Genomic DNA, 20060 nt, shown 5'->3' on the forward strand with positions numbered 1-20060 from the left:
TGCAAAATAACTCCCGCTGCTGCCTGCCCCGCTTTTATTCCCAATTTATTTCAAGAGCGTTGGGAGAGAGTCTGGAGGGGGAGGAAGAGAAAAAAAATGCGAAATATAAGGCCGGTGGCCGGGAGCTGCTGCCTGCCTTAGTGTGCGTTTGCCCTGGATGTGTGGTGTTTGTGCCTGGGCGTGCGATTTAATGGAGCGCCTTTCTGCCTCTCCAGTGCGGCCAGAGCTCGCTTCTCGCACCCACCCCTGCCGAGGAGCCTACTTGCTGCAGCCCAATGCATTGTGTAAGACGCGACCTGTTATGGCCACCACTACTTCCGGGTTCTAGCATTCTGGTCGGAATCCACCTCTCCGCCTGTGCAACACACACTTTACACACGCACGGGGACTGCAAGCGGGCAGCATCGATCGTGGCTCCTTTAAGACAAACTCAGACAGACATTTTTTTTAACCCTCCTTCTCTAATCTCCCTCCAGTGCAGCAGTTGCAAAGAGGGAGAGAGAGAGAGAGAGAAAGAGAAAGAGAGAGCGAGAGAAGAGAGAAACTGATTAGGAATTAGGACTGATTCAAGGGAAGCAAGCGCTAGGGCTTTGTGCATTTGAATATTAACATTTGAGGTGTTCTGACCAGAAGAAGACAGAGCGGATGATCATTCATTCACCACGTTGACAACCTCGCCTGTGATTGACAGCTGGAGTGGCAGAAAGCCATGAGATTTGGTAGTTGGGTCTGAGGGGCGCTCTTTTTTTTTTTTTTTTTTAAACTGATTTTTTGGGGGGAGAGAAGATCTGCTCCTTTTTTTTCTTTCTTTCTTTTTTCTTTCTTTCTTTCCTCTTCTTCTTCTTCTTTTTTTTTTTTTCTTTTGCCCCCGCTGCTGTCTTGGAAACGGAGCGCTTTTATGTTCAGTGACTCGGGTGCTTTGCTTCAGGTCCGGTAGACCGAAGATCTGGGACCAGTAGTTCACATTGCTGGAGACGTTAAGGAATTTTTCGTCGTGCTTGTTTCTTTTTTCTTTCTTTTTTTTTTTTCCCGGGGAGTTTGCATATTTGTTTCTTTTCACACTGGCCTTAAAGAGGATATATTAGAAGTTGAAGTAGGAAGGGAGCCAGAGAGGCCGATGGCGCAAAGGGTACGTATTTAAAAACAATTGTGGAACTAAAAATGTAAGATTAAATTGAAACGTGGCTGAAAGACACTGCTAAAAAGTTTCCTTTTTCTTTCTTTTTAAATGAGGCTCCTAAAGCCGTGGCCTAAAGCGAGAGGGTTTATTCAATGCACTAGTAGACTTATGTATGTTGCTTGTAACTGTTAATTCAAGTAATCAAGTTTTCTGTAGATTTTTACCCAACAGCTATATAAATAAAAATACAAGCTCTTGAGCAATCATCTGTTTTTAAAAAACAAACAGATACACAAGTCTGCAATTTGAATATTCAGGGATCAAAAGTTTAAAGTTATTTTTAAACTAAAATAAGCAGTTGGAAACTTCTGATATGTTATTGATTATGCTCATCTTTAATATCATTTGAAGTATTTCACTTTTAAAAGCAAATAACAGTCATAGTGTAGTGGGGGTTTTGGTTGGAAAAACATTCATCTGTTAAAACTAATTTTAATTTGCATGGACTTTTATGAAAGGAATACTTTGCAAGTTTTTCTTAGATAAGCCCTGTTCTAATTGGATACTAAGCACACAGCTACTTATTTTTAAAATGCAATACTAATTTCCCCAATATTCCTATTTGAATGGAAATGCAGTGAGAGTAAAGTGAGACAATGACAACCCAACTGAGGTAGTTTCTTAAAAGAAAGGGGGTCTACAAAAAGCCTTCCTTGCATAATTTGTGTCCTGGCCCTCAAAGCCCTGTTTGCAAAAGAAAGTTACTAGGCTGACACATTTTTCTTTACTCCTTTGGTTCAGGCAAATGTCAGCGTTCTTCCAAACTCTTTTCACACCTCTGGCTTTAAGGAGATGAAAGTGGCAATTCCTCTTTTCTTTGAAAATCATTTCACTCTCAGCACCTCCAAATCTTGGGAAAAGAACTTGCTTAAAATGAAGCAATTAGGAAAACCTAAACAGCTAAATTTAGCACACACACACACACACACAAAATGACAATTAATATGAAAGTAGTTTTCCTAGAAGAATAAGATGGCATTGTATGTGCATTTGCTTTTGAATTTGCTTTAAACCTAATGAATAACATTTGCCAACTTGACTTTTAGTCCAAGGAGAAAGTTCGTAAGAGTTTCTTTTTTCTTTTTTTAAGAATATTAACTATTTCAACTATAGATTTCCTTTAACTTTGAGGGGAAATTGCCCAAATCTAAATTCAGTTGTAAGGTACAGGAAAAACTACCCTAACTTGAGTTTCACATGTAAGGGGATCAGATCGTTTTGTATAATTTAGCAGAGTTTGTCTTGGAAAGCGAAGGAAATGCAGTGTCTTGCAGGACTGCCCAACCCCACGCTGGCAGGGAAATAAAATGAGAAGCCTGTCTGTATTCACGTGCTTGGCGTAGCTGTTCCCATCATAACTTAAAAAAAAAAAAAAAAAATCCCCCTGATGTGAAGGGGCTGTGAAACTAGGCGGATTTGCTGCACTGTCCTGGCACGTTTTATTATTGTGATTTTCAATTTCCTCCTCCAGAGACAAGCACGCTTTACCTTCCACCCTCCGGGAGAATGCCTCTCTGTCTTTCCTTCTTTCTTCCTTCCTTCCTTGCCAAAGGATTCTGAATTTCTAAACTAGTTGATAGGGACACAAGTTAGGGCAAGAACCTTCATCTCAAAGAAGTCTTACAGAGAATCCTAGAATTTTTACTTTAAAAATTATTTTTAAAACAGAAATCTCAACTTTAAAGATGCAAGGCCACCGAATTCCGGGTTGAAGGATCCAGCTGGACTGACTTTATCTAAGCTCTCTCGGAGCCTTGCCTTGCCCCTTCTTGGCCTTCTGAACCTTCTTTCTCTCCTGTTTGTCATGCAGTACGACGATCTACCCCATTACGGGGGCATGGATGGAGTAGGCATCCCTTCCACGATGTACGGGGACCCGCATGCAGCCAGGTCCATGCAGCCGGTCCACCATCTGAACCACGGGCCTCCTCTGCACTCTCATCAGTACCCGCACACAGCTCATACCAACGCCATGGCCCCCAGCATGGGCTCCTCGGTCAATGACGCTTTAAAGAGAGATAAAGATGCCATTTATGGGTAGGTACAATGGGCAAGCAGTTAAGTAGTTGAGACGCAATGCTTCCACTCTTTCCCTGTGCCCTTGGTAACTGGAAGGTTAGAGCTTTCTGGATTGGAGGTATAAAGCTGGTGACTATTCATTCGCATTGCATGAAAAATTTGGGGAGGCGGCCTGCGGTCATCGACGCCCCGCATCTCCACGGGTGCTCCGTGCAGGCTCAGCGTCCGGCTCCAACGCCGTGATGGCTGCAAAGGGGCCCCAGGGCCGGAGAAGTTGCCTAAAGGTTCTTCATCCCCTCTCAGACTCAAGCTCAGCGGGTCGGAGACCTCCCTCGCTCAACTTCGCTTGGAGAGCGTTAGGGGTTTCTAAATGTAGGCGCCTTTGTGTTGGAATGAAACTTTTAGTTTAAGGGAAAATCTTTTAAGCCACCGATTGTTCTGACTTGCTAAGTTTACTCAGCAACCGTATGCTGGCTCTGCCAGCGCACAATAAAGTCAAGGGAGGACAGTTGCAGGTCAGGCAAAGGGGAGCATGTTTTGCATTTAGGAGGTTTGACCACTGAAGTCAAGGAGAGGGTCTCGCTCTGAATTGTTACAGACATAAGAAACTTCTGGACGTTTTAGTACTTTGTGTTTAAAGGTGAAACCTGCAGAACTGAGCAAGAAGTAAATGCGGGGTGCTCTTCGCTGAAGGTTTACTGGCCGCGGCTTACACAGGGTCTTCGGCCATCCGATAAACCCTGCACTAGTAAAAAAAATCCTTTGAAAGTCACTTGTGCCTACTGTGTGCTGATGAATTTGGGGACCCCTTTTTTACTTTAAGCAACTTTTATTTTAATTTATATATATATATATTTTTAAAAAATCATGCAACGCTGACCCTCCCCGCTGGGGGAAAAAAATCTTTCTGCTTTATTTTCTGGTCCCTTGTGCGATGGGCTTGTTTAAATCCCAGCATTCTCTTCGTTGCGTTAAGTGCAAATGGTTTGGGCTCTGGGACAGAACATTTGGGGAAGCTTTGAAAAGGACCCCAAACTGTTAAATTCCCAGCTGGGCTGTGAGACCTAATAAAAGACTTGAGACCCCTCCTTAGGCATTAGAAGAAGCATTTCTCTCTCTCTCTCTCTCTCTCTCTCTCTCTCTCTCTCTCTCTCTTTTTTTTTTTTATGGGCTAAGACAAGCGACCTCTAGGCCCTTCACAATACTAGCTGCTTTGCCACTCCGCAGAGACAAAATGAAAGGCTTTACCGCAGGACCATTTGATGGAACTTTCTTTGGGGGGCGGTGGGGGGTATCGCGAAGGGAGGGGAGTGTTCAGAGAGACGAGGAGGGGCCTCCTGCTCTCCAAGGGCCCGTGGGGTAGGGATCAGTTAGGTGCAGCCCCGTGACAGTCGGTCCCGCAGCCACAGAGGTCCTTGCCCCAAGTTAGCTGAGCGCCTGCTACCGACATCCCCCGAGCCTGGGGCTTCGCGCGGCCGCCTTGGAGGAACCTACGAGAAGGAGCTTTCCCACCCCTCCCCCGCGCCCAGCGCCTTTCACCTCCACCAGGTCCTGGACGTGCTGCGGAGGGACGAGGGTTTGTCGGGGTGGGAAACTTAATTCAAAATGGCTGCTGGAACCGCTTGGGTTTTATTCGTAGCAAATGTTGCCAATTTCTCCGGCCAGATATGCTGAACCGATCCTCAGATACGGTCCATGGCTCAGGGCCTTCGACTTCAGAGCCCTAGGAGGAAGGGGAGGTGAGCAGTCACCTGGGCGGGGGGTGGTGGGGAGGAAAAGGGGAAAAAAGTAGATGACAAAATCAGGGAGGGGGTCTCTGCCTCGAGCTCCTCCGGCAGTTTTTCTTGGGCTCCTTTTTCACTGTCTAGGGACTAACCATTGTGTTGTTTGTGACTGTTGTATTTTCTTGCAGACACCCCCTCTTCCCTCTCTTAGCACTGATTTTTGAGAAATGTGAATTAGCTACTTGTACCCCCCGCGAGCCGGGGGTGGCGGGCGGGGACGTCTGCTCATCAGAGTCATTCAATGAAGATATAGCCGTGTTCGCCAAACAGGTCAGCAAAATAAATGTTAAAAAAAAAAAAAAAAAAAAAAGTAAAAGAAACCAAAAGGAACATATTACCCCTGAACACATACAGCCAGTACATTTTCAAAAGTAGCCAGCAAATAGTCGACCCTAAGCCATGCGATTGTATCCTCTGTGATTTTCCTCCTATACGAGTGTGTGTTTGCGGGTAACTTGAAATTACCCATCTTCACACCCACTCACCATCCATAAACTAACGCAGAAAACTCACTCTGTGAAATAAAATCAGGAACATCACGCGATGTAGGGGCTTTGGGCTTGGCGAGCTGAGCAGCGTCCCCAAACAGTGTAGTTGAGTAGAAATAAGACTGAGCTCTGGGCTTGTTTTCGGCTTATTTGATTCACATGGAAGTGTTTCTGCGCGCGGGACGAACTAGAGTCACCGAGTCCCTCCCGGAGGTTACATCCTGCCCCCGACAGGGTAATGAGGCAAGAAACTAGGAAGGTGACCAGATTTCAATTTTTTTTTCTTTCTCCCCCCACCCCAACCCCTCCTTCTCTCCTCTCCTTCTCACTTGCATCTAGATTCGCGCAGAAAAACCTCTATTTTCCTCTAATCCAGAACTGGATAACTTGGTAAGAGATGACCCCTTCCTCCCCTCACCACCCCCATCGCAGCCCAGCCCTTCAGCTTTGCTTTGAGAGTCCTGAGGTTTCTAGACTGGTCTTCCCTTAACTGCATGTAGGCTGCAAACGTCTTCCGTCCACGAATAAGTGGTTGGGGACAAGGTCCCCGGGAAATAAATTCATCTCGAGAGGGCCTGGGCGAGCCGGCTCAGGGAAACGCGAGCTTTTGTTTTTTATGACAGCACGGCTGTGCAACTCTAATCAGCGCGGGGATTTATCTCCGGGCCTGTCAGCGTGTGTGCTTAAACTTTGCGGACTTCCCAGCCCTCAAAGTCTTGTCACGAGGGCAGCGACCGGAGCAAAAGCCCCCAAACCACCAGTTTGCCCAAGAGGTGTACAGAAGGCAGCAGAAAGTTTGCAATGTGTAAAGCTACGATTTGGGGGGCAATTTGGAATATTTTTCATTCACTCCTTCCAAGGAAACATCTAGCCCAGGGCAGAAGCCCTTTGGAGTTGGGGTGGGGCCAGTGGGACAGAAAGGGGAGAGAGCTGCAAGGGAAGAGAGTGTTTATGATCCCCACTTAGACGCTTTGTTGTTGTTTTAGCTCTTTTTTTCTCCTTAAGAAATATAAACCTCTAGATGGTACCCAGTCGTTGCTATTAAGTTTTAGTGTTATTGCCATAAATCAAAATAACTCTGTTTACTGGGGGGGGGGGTGGAGATGCTAGAGCTGTGACAGCCAATTTTCTGCAAACCAGGAATGAGGTGCTCATTCTTTTTGTATCTTTGCAGATGATTCAAGCCATACAAGTATTAAGGTTTCATCTGTTGGAATTAGAGAAGGTAATCATCTCTAGCCTCTTTCCCCTTTACTTCCCTCTCACCCCCAAATACACCAATGGAAGGGTGGAAAATGGCTGAAGTTCAGGCTTTCTGAGACATTTGCATAAATGTCTTTCTTTCTGGTAATTAGTGTCAAGGCCAATCTCAGTGTCCATTTCTCTTTGCAGTTTAATTACAATTTCGACCACTAAAACCGGGATCACAAATGCCTTAGCCTTGTGTTCATTCTTAATACCTAGCTGGCTTTTTGTTAAATAGTTGCTATTCTTTGCATCCCAATTAATGGATAGAATGCTGTTCTGAGTTTGCTCCTCGGGTTAATATCTCTGTGGTCTTTCCTCTTCCTCTTCCTCCTCTTCTTTGCTACCTCTGAGGAGGGAAAAGTTTTGTTTAGTTTTGCTGAGTTTCTGGAAGACAGTTTGAGAGCAGCAGCAGGTCAGGCACAGAAGAGGCGGAGGGGGAGGAGGAGGTGTGGGCAAGGAGTCTGGAGGAGGTGGTGGGGGAGGCACATTAAACCTTTTGCAGAGACAAAGCAGGGTTGATAGTTGTGTCAATTTCTTGAATCTGCGAATCAGGCATACACCCCACCTTCACACTCAAGAAAGGGTGTGGGATAACATGATTTTGCTAGCTGTTCTATAAATCTCAGCAATAAAAACTTAATGCATTGTAATTCAAACTAACATTAAATTGCAAGCACGCTGGGGTTTCTTGTGAATTTTTGCTTGTCAGTTGTGCCTGGGGCCTGTAAGGGTCCGCTTCACTTACACCTAACTATTTTGAGTCATTCTTTCCTTTTTTTCTTTTTAAAAAATCATTTTGATGCGTTTTTACGACTGTGTTTTTTTAAAAAAAAATATCATGAATATCGGCAGCTTGATTTCCTTCTCTTTTAAAAGGAAATACCCTAAGAGATGCTCCTTATGGATGGTTACTCTAATTATTATAAATATCATAGGGACTTTAGGTGTCAGGCATATATCCTATGTCATTACAGCACAGATCCTTTGAAAACACAGACACACACATACACACACACATACATACACACACACACTCACATTTTTTCCTTAGACACTTTGGGAAAGAATTTATGGTAAAGTAACTGGGTAAAATTAAATAGTTTACCTTAAATGTCACCCACGCAGGTCACCTCTCTAATGGCCACAGCCCCAGGAGCAGATGAATTTAACACGGGTGTTGAATATGTTGTAGCCTGTGAATCATCTTGTCACTGTCAATTTTCTGGGATATCTCTATTTTGCAAGAAAAGAAAGTTATTCCTAATTCTGGATGCGTCTGGGGGTCTCTGGAGGACAATTGCCCTGTGTTTCCCCTATTTGGAAGTTTGGATCTCACAAGGGGGGTGGATTGCACTTGTCAATGTCATTTATGCACTCCTGATTATATTTCCATTTTTTTATTTCTGTCATAATGTAGGTACACGAATTATGTGACAATTTCTGCCACCGGTATATTAGCTGTTTGAAAGGGAAAATGCCTATCGATTTGGTGATAGACGATAGAGAAGGAGGATCAAAATCAGACAGTGAAGATATAACAAGATCAGCAAATCTAACCGACCAGGTATGCGCTTTTCAATTTCAACATCCATGGAAAAAAAAATCTGTATGCATATTGCTTGCTGGGTCACTACCACCTCCTTTTACTATTTGCATATGATTAAGTCCCTTTTAGATACATTTCCATCGAAATGAAAATTTTTGAATAATGTGGCTATTATTGCTTCATTAAGGCTGGCTCTGGGATTCGACCTGGAGAGATGAGCTTGTAAAAGCTTTGGCTGCAAACTTGACCTGTTTCTTGTCGCTTTTAATTTTTGTCTTTATTTTATTTACCCTCTATAATAATGGGAGTGTTAACTGCCAGTGACCGCCTCTGATTGTAGGGCTTTGTTCATGAGCATTTTCCCCCTTCTATCTTGAAGAAAAGAAAAGTGTAGGGTCTGCTTATTTCTTATTTTATTAGGAATAAATCCAAGATAGGTGGTCTAAGAGAGACGGCCAGGGTTTGAAATCTAGCAAATGCTGGCTATTTTCTCCCTGTCTGTACGGTTCATTAGCCTGTCTTGTCAGTTTTCCTCGGCCGAACGCTTCTAGACCTCACTGAACATTGCTTTGTGCGGTGTTCGCTGCAAGCTCGCCCATTTTATTGTACTTAATAGAAAAAAATAAGACCAGGCCGAGGTTAGAAAAACAGATAAATATGGACTTTTCTCCTCCTCCTTTCCACTCATCTTCCAGCTGGTACGTGCTCTGGGCCCTCTGGGTTGGCAGCTTTTGGAAGTGTCAACGTCAGGGACACCCTGGTGGCTCCCTTGGTGTGGAGGGTGGGGGCTCTTGCTCTGTATTAAGATTCTTTGCTTGCTGTACCCCCTCCTCTGGCGTCCTCCCTCCAGGCCTTTCTGGCTCCGTATTGCTAAGTGGGGACTACTTTCATTTGGAGTTGCTGGGGGGAGGCGGTATTTCTCTCCCTCCGTCACCCTGACACTACTGTTTGCTCCCAGTTTCTCTCTCTTCTGCCACCGTGTCTCTGGATTGGGTCAAATGAGTTGAAAAAATTCAATGAAAGTGAAAATGTGAGGAGTGAGTGAGATGAAACAGGGCCCAGGACCGTTCTGCTGAGAATTGTTGTAAGGAGTCTAGAGATTTGGATTGCAGCCTTCTCTGCACCCCATTCCCCACCCCCATATCAGTGAAGGCCCAGAGTTGTTTCTCTTTGGGATTTGCCATGTGAATCCCTTTTGGGGGGAAGATATCTGCTTGTCTTTGTTAAGCCAAAGGCCTGCTACTCCAACAGTTTTCCTTTGCAAGTTCTGCGGTGATCACTGTTGGCCAGCCGCTGTCTTGAATAGTTCTAACCGGGCACCTTTTTCTTGGTGTCATCTTAAGGTTTTCTTTCAAAATCTTCTTCTTAGTAATAAATGTCCAGCTTGACTTTCTCTGGGAAGCCCCACGTCCTAGACTGAATTCTTCCTTTTGCCCGTGAGGGGTGCGGCAGAGCAGAGCCTTAAAACACCAACACACTGGATCCTCCTTACTACTGGGCAAGTTAGAAACTTTGAGCAGTATAGACGGGTGCACAGAACGATCTTGGCATGGCCCTGTTTAGGTGGGAAAACTGCAGGCACCTCAGCCTTGACCCTGGGGGTTCCTGGGCCTCACCCTTAGCTCAACCCTCTGCCCTGGAGCTGTTAAATGCAGATTCTGCCAAGGAACCCACGGGTAGCTGTGTTGAATAAAAATTGTAATCCAACAAGCCTAACTAGAAAATGGGATTCTAAAAGCTCCGGAGTGCTGGGTACATAAAGCTATTTGAGCAAATTACAAGAATCGCTTAGGGGCATGAATGAAATCAACACTTTAATTGCCTCCAAAATGAAGATTTATACCCCATTTTCTCAACGAATCATTATTTTATTAAAGTCTAAGATAAAGAACCAAAGTTACGGGGTTTTGGGGGGAAGAGATACAAAATTGATATAACATCTTTTGAGTTGTCCCTCTACTCCTTTCCTAAACTTCCCTTACCCAGTTAATTTGAGATATGCAAAGATTGGTGCATAATTGCATTGGGTGAAAATTTGCGTTTTGTTCTCCTCTCCTATCGATAAAATGAGATTTGTACATCCAGTCCCTGTGGTTTAAGAGTGGGCTTCGCAGCTTTGGCTGGGCTCGTGGCGCTGTTGGCCTGTGCGCGTGGGCTCTCTAGTGTAACACCTGGGGGCTCACCCCAGATCTCAGTTGGGCGGAAAGCAGCAAATCCTTCTGACTATTGTCCGGTTCCTAGAAGCCAGGATCGAGTGTGTCTGGACTGGGTTTGGAGAGGGCAAGCGCAGAGTGCAGGGCGCTAGAGGTACCTAAATGCCTGGGATGCGGGTGGGCTTCCCTCTCCGAGCTGGGGAGTGAAGGTCCAAGCATTAGGGCAGCCTTTGGGCGCCAGTTCTCCGGACTGGAGCCTGGTTCCTGTCCCCAGGGGAATTGAACACCTAGTAAGGTGCTCTAGGGCCCAGATGGGAAAGGATGGCCTCTTCACCTGTCTGCGAATGTGGCTCAGCCAGTTTGAGCCTGGCAGAGGGGTGCGCTCCCGCACTGGACGCTTCGGGTGTGGTGTGAGCACTGGGCCTCCTTAACTCTGTTAACCCCTCTGTCTCTAGGGCCTGCTCTCGGCATGGTTTATTTTATTTTATTTTCCCCCTCGGAGGGCGCGAAGGCTGCCAACCGCTCCGGGATCTGGGATCCAGGACTTTGATAACAGGCGGGTTTCTCGGAGGGCTAAGTCGGAGGAAATCCACTTGGCGATGTAGTGTTGTTGGTTTGGGTCTTTGGGTCTTTTTCTTTTTCTTTCTTTCTTTTTTTTCTCTCTCTTTTATCACATTAAGACCCCAGTAGAAGTTGTAATCCAGTTTCCCCCACCCCCAGCCCGCTGTCTCCCCCTCCCCAAGTCTTGGAAGCCGCCGGGAGGTCCCACCGCCTGAGCCACCTTCTGCAGCCGCGGGCCTCCTGGGCGCCCTCTCCCGACCGCCGCGCTCCGGGCTCGGCACTAAAACTCCCCCAAAGCCAGGGTCTGGGGCAGCTAGCAGAGTCTGGGACTTGACAGTTTGTCGGTGTGGGTGGAGGGCCGGGCTGGCACCCCGGAGCGGACCCAGAGGAAGATCACCTTGCCCTGGAGAGGCGAGGGTTTGGTGAGGTTGGCATCAGGGAAGGAGAAGAGCGGGGCGCATGACTGGTGGAGGATCGTGGAATTGAGGACATCAAAAGGGTTAGGCGAAGAAGAGCCTGGCACCCCAGATGTTAGACTGTGGCCCGCACTCCTGGAATCTAAGTTGTCTGTTGCTCGTCAATCCTTGAATCTAAGCATTTTTTTTTTTTTTTTTTTAACTCCAAGAACTGGTAGGAAGAGAGTGGAGAAGCCAAGTATCTGGGTGGTGGGGGGCAAGGTCTCCTCTGGGGTGGCCACGCCTCCTCTGGGCCGAGATTAGCTGGACCTGTGTTCGGTATCAGCAGCGGCCTCGGTTCTCCCCATAAGGAACGGGAAGCAGATAAATGGTCCCTTTGGATTACAGTTTGTATTCAACAGTAGCTCTCCTGGGGGTCCTCGTCTGAATCTGCATTTAACAGCTCCTTGTCCAGGGCTGGGCCTGCTCTGAGAGCCCTGTTGCATGTTAATCCAGTTTTGTCTTTGACGTCTGGGGAGAAGTAATGTGGTTCATGGAGATGAAACCAGAAGGCTAGGCTAGCCAGACAGGTTAAATGCCAAGTGTAGGCAGGTTTTCTGGGGTGGGGCTGGGGTGGGGTGGGGGCAGCCGCTAGTATTGTGCAGCCCCGCTGGAGAGCTCCAGGCCTGGGGCTCCAGGGCCGATCTAGGCCAAGTCGCTTTGGTTCCCATGAGGGCCTGGGAACTTTGGTGGCGATTGTTTTATTTCTGAAGTTCGGAATGTTGTTTCTAAAGCATACTTTGGGTTATAATTCCTAAAATTGAAGTAGGAGTTGATTGAAAATGTCCCCTGGCTCCAAAGTGGTATGGAGAGTCATCCTAGGGGGATTTCATGGTAAGGAAAGGGTAGTAAGGAGAGGAATAATCTAATGACCTTCGTGGATTGAATATGCTGCTTTAAGAAAAAAAAATAGATGGGACCAGCAGATATTTACTAATATTAGAAATGTCTGCAATTTATTTTCATCCAATAAAAAATTTTTTAAAAATTTAAAAACTGGACCCAAACAGCAGGAGGCCAGCAAATGGTTCCTTTGTCAGATAGTTTGTTTCTAAATGCTTACTTTGGGATAGATCTTATTTAAATTGTAAATGCTTCATAGGGTCTGGCTTAATGACTTAATCCTAAAACCTCTCAGTACACAAGCCTTGCAAGTGATAGGGTCTTAGTATCATCTAACTTTACTTTTGATTGCTGTCGTGGGTCGTGTGGTGTCTTCTTAATTCCTTTCCTGAAATATGTCAAAGGAAAATTATGGCAAGATTCTCTTTAATGATTAAATAATAAGGTGTTGACTGCTTGTCACTACACTGGCTAATTGGGATGTTCATTCTAGACCCTTTATTGCTTGGTATCCTTTGAATTAAAAGTTAGTTGTTTACCAGGTGTGTTTTTTATCGTTACTTTCTGTTTGGCTTTTAATGTGTATTTATGTGTCAATTTCAGAGTAGGGATATATTGATTCTTAATAGAGGCATTTAAAAAACATTCTAGAAAAACAATAAGGAAAAAAGTGTAGGGTCTGTGTGGATAGTTGAGATCAATTACACTGTGAAGCCTTGCCAGGTTTAAATGCTAATACTACAAAAACTATTTACCTTTTGTCATTTCTTCTTTCTTTCTTTCCTTCTTTCTTGTGCTTCTCCTCTCTCTCTCTCTCTCTCTCTCTCTCTCTCTCTCTCTCTCTCTATATATATATATATATATATATATATATATATATATATATATATCTTTCTCACCCTCCTCTCCCTCTTCTCTCTCTCCTTCCTCTCTCTCAGTGGAAGTCCCCTGTGCAAGTTCCATGGTTAATGGAAAGCAATGATACTAATACTACTTTGTAAAAAGTAAAGCCCATAACAGTAACTATTGTTCAGTGATTTAACTAGCTCTGTGGCAATAGGTCACTCAAATAGCAATTCTTCTCTCGCAGGAATGACTCCATTGCTCACCATTCAGAAGTACATCAGGTAGTTGTGTGTGTTATAACTATTGGTCCTAATTTAAGGGCTTGTATTAGAAAATATAGAAAAGCATAAATAGCAGAGGAAGAGGACAGAAAAAAGGATTAAAATGTGGATTCTGCTTTCAAAAAAGCAACTGATATATCATGCTATAATTGCCTAACTTTGAAAATAAACAAATTTTAAATCATTATGTTTTCAAACACTCATGTGTTTAAATTTTAAAATGTTTGTCATAGTCTGAAAGATTTAAAACACAGCTGTTGCTGGTGACTGAAGGAAAATTATGCGCTAGAACTCCATACTCCTAGAGAACAAAGACTATTTGTGATTCTATAGTAGAAACATATTTATTAAGGCCAAGAAGATAGGCTAAAGTTTTAGCACTGTTACAAAGCTAGCTTGCCTCTCCTCTCAGGTGAAGTTGGAGAAATTGTGAAGATACATAACAAATTAGATTAAGACACTTGCTGTGAATAAAAATATTGTCAACATGAATTCAAATGACATATTTTCATATTGGTAATGTTATGTTTTCCATTGCAACAACAATATTTTCTTATGAAACATCAATATGTCAAACAAATGTGAAATCCTGAAGTGTTTGTTTTGTTTTGTTTTGTTTGCAATGCTGGGGATTGAACCCAGGGCCTAACTCATGGTAGGCAAATGTTCTGCCACTGAGCTTCATCCCCAACCCTAAATGTTTTAATAAATGATCATTCAATCATCAAACACTGCACAAGTATGTAGACAGACACTTTTAAAGAAAAGTGGGCATTCAGCCAAATTCCTATAGGGCCTGGCAGGGAAATGTTCAAAAAATGAACATAAAATAAGACTTCCTGTAAGAAGGTCTATAATTCAACATTATTGGACTCCACTGTCAGGGAAATTGTGGAAGGATAGTAAACTGATATGGTTCTCAGTCATTTTTGTTACACAGTCTTAAATGTTTGCAACTGTAGCATTTTACATGGCCTTTTTTGGATTATGATATCTGTCATATTTGTATCAAAGTAGTACTTGAATTTATGTTGTAATTGAAGTAGAAATGTTTGCCATTTTTTCCTGACTACAAAAAGTGAATATTTAAAAATTAGGTCAAAATTATGGGAAAGTATTATTTTATGAATATACAAAACTAGAATGCATGTGATATTCTCTGAAAGTTGTGCAAAGGTTAGAAGTTAAAGGTTTTCTAAGTTCCAAGTAAAAGAACACTGCTGTAAATCACGTGGCATTTGCTGTTCTGACTCAGCAGGAAACATCAAGATATAATACCTGTTTTAAAAGTTAAGGTCTAGGGGATGGGTGTTCAGCTCAGTGGTGGAGCACTTGCTAGTATATGTGAGGCCCTGGGTTCAATTCCTAGCACTGTTTTAAAAAGAAAAATCTAAAACACAAAGGATGCAGTTCCTCAATTTACCTTTTGATAATAATTCAAAAATTTGACTTTGGGGATCCTGGCTTTAACAGTTGTGAATAGATCTTGTATGTTTAATAATCATTTTGGAGACCTTCAAGCATTTGGCTATGTCTATGTAGTGTAAAAAAATAAAAGAACATCTTCACCTTATCCTTAATTTAATATGCCATGATTTCAGGATTATGGAATTTGGGAAAGCTTTATGGAGTTTTAAACAGCCTCTCTAGGAAATACACCTATATTAGGCAATTACTGGATTTCTCACACTTACAAATTTGACATTTTAATAAATGGTAGAAGGGATACTATGTGAAATAAGTAAGAATGTATTTCATTTAAATATTTGTCACAGAGTCCAATTTCAATCAATTTGATGCATTCAAGTGCACAAAATTAAAGCAATTGGCAACACTTTCCTAGACTCTCTCTGAATATTCTTTTGCCAAGTAGCATTTCTTAATCTAGAAAATATGTCCTTGTTAAAGGAAAATATGAGAGTGCAAATCTTTTGCAGTTATTTTGTATTTCTTGACTTCTTGGATCAGAATCACTACTAAAATTGACTAAAACATACCCTAAAGAGTTTATGTTCTGGTGAGAAAAGCTTATTTCTATGTTTATTGAATTATATACCTGTTGTTTATTGGTGTCAGGAGTAGATGTGGTCAAATACAAATTATAACCAGAGCTAAGTCATTACCTCTTCTTAAGCTATGAAATGATCGTGCTGTGGCTTCACTCTGACATACATATTCATGGACATATGCATATCACTGCATATGGCTAAACTAATGGAGGATAAATAAGTGTGAAAATAAATTTTACATTACTTATAATTCTCAAAAATATATTTCTACAATTGGTTCTTCCCTTGACACTTCATGATTTCATGTGCAACTAATAGCATTTATATTTATGAGCTATAGAATCTCAAGTATGCAATGTAATGGTTCTTTAAAAACTTTTATATGAAAGATTCCTCCACCGGAAGGACATGCTGTTACAATTAATAGGTTTACTAAGTAAAACTTTCAAAAGTGACCAGAACTTTCTATTAGTTGAATAATAGAAGCAAAATTTTATAGTTGAACTCCTTTTTTTGCATTGAGGCATTCTACAAAGTGTTGTTTTATAATGAATTTAAACGTGATTTTGATTCATTTAGAAGATAGTAAGTCAAAAACATTCCCAATGATATTAAAATTATTATAATATGAACATATGACAACATTTTAGCATCAGTACCTGACCACATAAACTCACTCAGAATTCATTGTTCATGAATTCCTTTTTCTATAGATTTTTTCCTTACGCTTTACAACATGGTGACTTGTTTATTATTCATTATTGGTGAGCATGTGGGTTGTTTATTATTATGTAGAAAGGCAGAACTATAGTTCTTTTTCTGATCACTTTTTCCACACTGTTGCGTGAACCTCCTATGCCTGGGATTTGAACTTGAATGAGTTTGCTCACTTTCATTTCCCTTCCAGAGCTCTCTGTGGGTTGCTACTCAGATGCAGGTTTATTTTCCTGAGATGAATTGTTACTTTAGAACAGAAGTGAGTAGAGACCAAAGTCATCAAATATTCCCAACCTGTGCTTACAATTAGGTGAAACACTGAAAACTGTTCTCCTTTGCCTTCCCTAGGGCTGTGAAAACTTGGTATAAAAATTCCTATCAGCCCCTTTGTGTTCTTAGTCTTAAGACCTACATGTTTGTTTTCAGTGACTGTATTTTTAATTGATCATCCATATTTGGTCCCAGATCTCTATGATTAGCATTTTATGATGACTTTGCATTCATGTTGTGTCCCATAAAAACTCTTTCGATGGAATTGTGTTTATGACTATTAGGAAACTCTGGAAAATGAAGTTTTTAATGATAGTGACATAGCAGTCACAAGGACAATGAATGTAAACCCAGAATTTTCTTGTGTCATCTCAACTTGTAAAAGGCTTACTTCTCTTCTTTCAAAAATATTAGAAACTAAAAGAATAAGATGTCTTTGACAATAAAACTTTTCTTAATGTCCCCATAACTATTTGGAAGTGTTCTCCAACATTAACTTAATTTGATAGACAAGCTATAATTAACTGTGACCTGTAGTGTTTTATGTTATCCAGAGAGTCTTGCCTTAGTGATTTGAAAACTTAATTTCAAACTCAATGGTGTACAATGTCTGAGATTCTAAAGCATACTTATACTATTTACATGAAATGGAGTGTTTGTCTACAGGGCTTCAAAAGGGAGACCCTTTTGAGAGGTAGACCAACAACTTTTACAGTGTAAAGTTTGAGCACACTAACTAAGGCAGGTGAACTCTTTGGGATTTTTAAAACTTGTAGCCTTCCTTTCTACTGACTGTAATATTCAAGTTCTCCCTGAAGAAAAAAAAAAGAATAGACTGTGTGTTTCATGGGGCAAAAATTCATATGTGACACTTCAAATCTAGTTACTTCGTTGATCATAAAAACCAACAACTTAGAAAATCCAAAATAGCAAATAGGTGAGATGCTATTAGCTACACTGCTATAAGCTGAACAGAAAGTTCAGCAGTGAAATTAAATTGGGCATTTGGGCTCCAGTTGGAACATTTACTAGAAAGTTGCCACGAGATCTGGAATTGTTTTTAAACCCTTACTGATGAATATTTTAGGGTAAACGTTTTATGCTAACAAGGCATTGAACACTACTTTTATTTGGAATTGCTCATTCAATAAGAGTAGCCCCCCTGCCCTTCACTCTTGGACAGTTCAGATAAATGTATTATTTATTTACATTCTATCATGTGCATTATTTATGGAAATGATGCCACAACTCTACCAACCATATGGAATTTTTCTTTGTGAGATGGGAATGGCATCTCTCCGTCAACAGTGGTACAGATAATAAAAATTACCCTCCATTTACAGCTATCATCTCTCATAGAACCATTATATGTTTATTCTTCATAGTTCCAGATGCAAATGCTTATGGCCATTTTAATGGTCATAGTTTCCTGGTTGTAGCTTCTAACAAAGAAGATCAGGAATTTTAGATTTTGAATTGATGAAATTCATATGGTTAAGAATACGAAAGATATTGAGTAGCAGGATCATTTAACTCCTTCTTTTCTTTCAATTTGCATTCTCTGTCCCCTATCATATACTGGGATTTTTTGAGGAATGTTGTTCATGAAGTTTCTAATACTGGTTATGGTTTTGTGTCTTGGCCTATCATTTTACCATTTTTTTTTTTTTTTTGATTTTGCAAGCTGTGTTCAATGACAAAATTACCCAGAAAACTATTATACTCATTGTGTCCCATGCTTCCTTCACAAGATAATAGAGGCATTGACTATGCTTATTCTGTTCATATCAACTATATTGTTGGTGTGCAAGTATTTTTTATTCTAATAATTATTCAAATCTAGGAGCAGTCTGTGTTTGAGTGAACATAAACATTTTTATTCTGGAATTTGGGATTTGCAGCAACTCAATTTTATTTTTTCAAATTACCCTGCCATTTCAATTAGGTACATTGTTCTTCACTCTACTATTCCGACATTCAAAAGGTTTGCTTGCAACCCTAATAGTGAGTTGTTTGAGTGTTTAATATTTATTGAGGGCATGTAAAGAACATGCCAAATGAAAAAGAGGAGAATAAAACATTGACAAATCAATTATGGGGCTTCTCTGTACTTGTAGTGTTCTAATATTCCAAATACTCCATAACTGCTCCAACAGCATGAGTAGCCTCCAGAATAATAGCCTGGTATGGTTAAAGAATGGCATTTTGATTGACTGGATTTTCTTAAAAAGTGGGCAGTGTCACTCAGCATCCTGCTTCTGGAATTCATGGTTGTTCTGGTTGAGCTCCCAGTTAAGCACCTTGGAATATAGAGAACCTGGCTATTCCAAGCATCAGGACCCCAAATTAAATTTCAGGATGCTTGGAGAAAGGCCTCTCTGATGATCTTATCCAAGATAAATCATGCAAGAAGGAGAATAATTTCTCCCCACCTCCCAATGTAATGCTGTCAGAGAATGAAAAAATTCAGAAATCTTTGAGGAATAGCAGACGGAGGTAAAAAGTAAAATTTGATTGAAAATGTAAAAATCCAGAAGTGCTTCTAAAAAGCTACAGGGAAATTGGAAAACATTCTATTTCTAATTATTATTAGTGGAAAAAATCAATGGCAAATGAAAATTTCCTTGATTCTTAAAATTCAAAATAAAATGCCATAAGGTAGTAGAACAAAAATGAGACTTCATCTTGGCTGAGATTTCTTTCCTTCTCACATCAAAACTGTGCATTTTTCTGGTTTAAGAGTTTAGAAGTAGAAAATAGAAAACTTCAGAAACATGTGAGAAAGAACAATCAAATGTGCTGATTGTGACTGTTAGTTACACACCCTTTCAGGCAGGCAGTGTCCCAGGGAAATACAGTATAGAGTTAGAGCACTCATGTTTAAATCTAGGCTTTGCTGAGAGAGGGTAAGTCACTTTACCTTGATTGGCCTCAGTTTTATAATCTGTAAAGTGGTGATAATGTTATTCATTACATTGAGTATCCCCTACTCCTGAAGAACACTTTACTAAATAACATTCTGTTTTCTTACTTATGCTCTGACCATCCTTCATCAGCTTGGATTGGATTTGAGGAGGAAGGATTAGGTACTGTATGAAGAGCATTTATAGAGCTGTTTAATAAAGCATTTTATAATTATAGAGTTTCAAGAAAAATGTCTTTATAATCCTTATTATGAGAGGTTACTGTTATTCTGAATTCATTGTAGTAGAAAAGGAGACTATATCCTTAGATATCTTTCTGAGATAGCACTACTGCAAATTCACTCTAAAAGTAAAATTCACAGGACAGATATGTGAGGGACCTTGTGCTAAGTGCATTTTCCACAATTCTAAGTGTGCATGCTTCATGCAGAGGTCTAGATGCTTACAGAGTCTTATTATCTACTCATGCTAAGGATACAATGTTTTCTGCTTAACTGGATGTTCTTTTAGTGAGGATGCTTGCCTAGAAAGTTTGTGGTTTAAAGTTGTTTTATATAAGACACTTTTGAGTTTATTTTATCTTAATTTGTTTGCAGAACCAGCACTGATACTAAGTTATATATTTAAAATAAAACATTGAGAAGCAAACAATCTTAGAAAAGGGATTTTTATATATACCAGGTATACTGCCATATGATTTATTGATTCTTCCCCCTCCACTAAGTAGAAATGATAG

At 41.3% G+C, this 20060-nt stretch overlaps 1 protein-coding gene across 2 annotated transcripts in view; it reads left to right on the forward strand.

The window, feature by feature from the left end:
- The first annotated feature begins 346 nt into the window (after positions 1-346).
- Positions 347-20060, forward strand: part of Meis1 (Meis homeobox 1) — a 135558-nt gene continuing 115844 nt past the window's right edge. For both annotated transcript variants that reach the window (XM_076832945.2, XM_076832946.2), the window contains exons 1-6: positions 347-1129; positions 2991-3217; positions 5112-5253; positions 5811-5861; positions 6646-6696; positions 8137-8283. In XM_076832945.2, coding sequence (XP_076689060.1) covers positions 1118-1129; positions 2991-3217; positions 5112-5253; positions 5811-5861; positions 6646-6696; positions 8137-8283 — 630 coding nt within the window. In that variant the 5' untranslated portion in view covers positions 347-1117. The remainder of the gene's footprint in view (positions 1130-2990; positions 3218-5111; positions 5254-5810; positions 5862-6645; positions 6697-8136; positions 8284-20060) is intronic.

The sequence above is a fragment of the Callospermophilus lateralis genome, chromosome 14 (assembly GCF_048772815.1).
Source record: "Callospermophilus lateralis isolate mCalLat2 chromosome 14, mCalLat2.hap1, whole genome shotgun sequence".
Lineage (NCBI taxonomy): Eukaryota > Metazoa > Chordata > Mammalia > Rodentia > Sciuridae > Callospermophilus > Callospermophilus lateralis.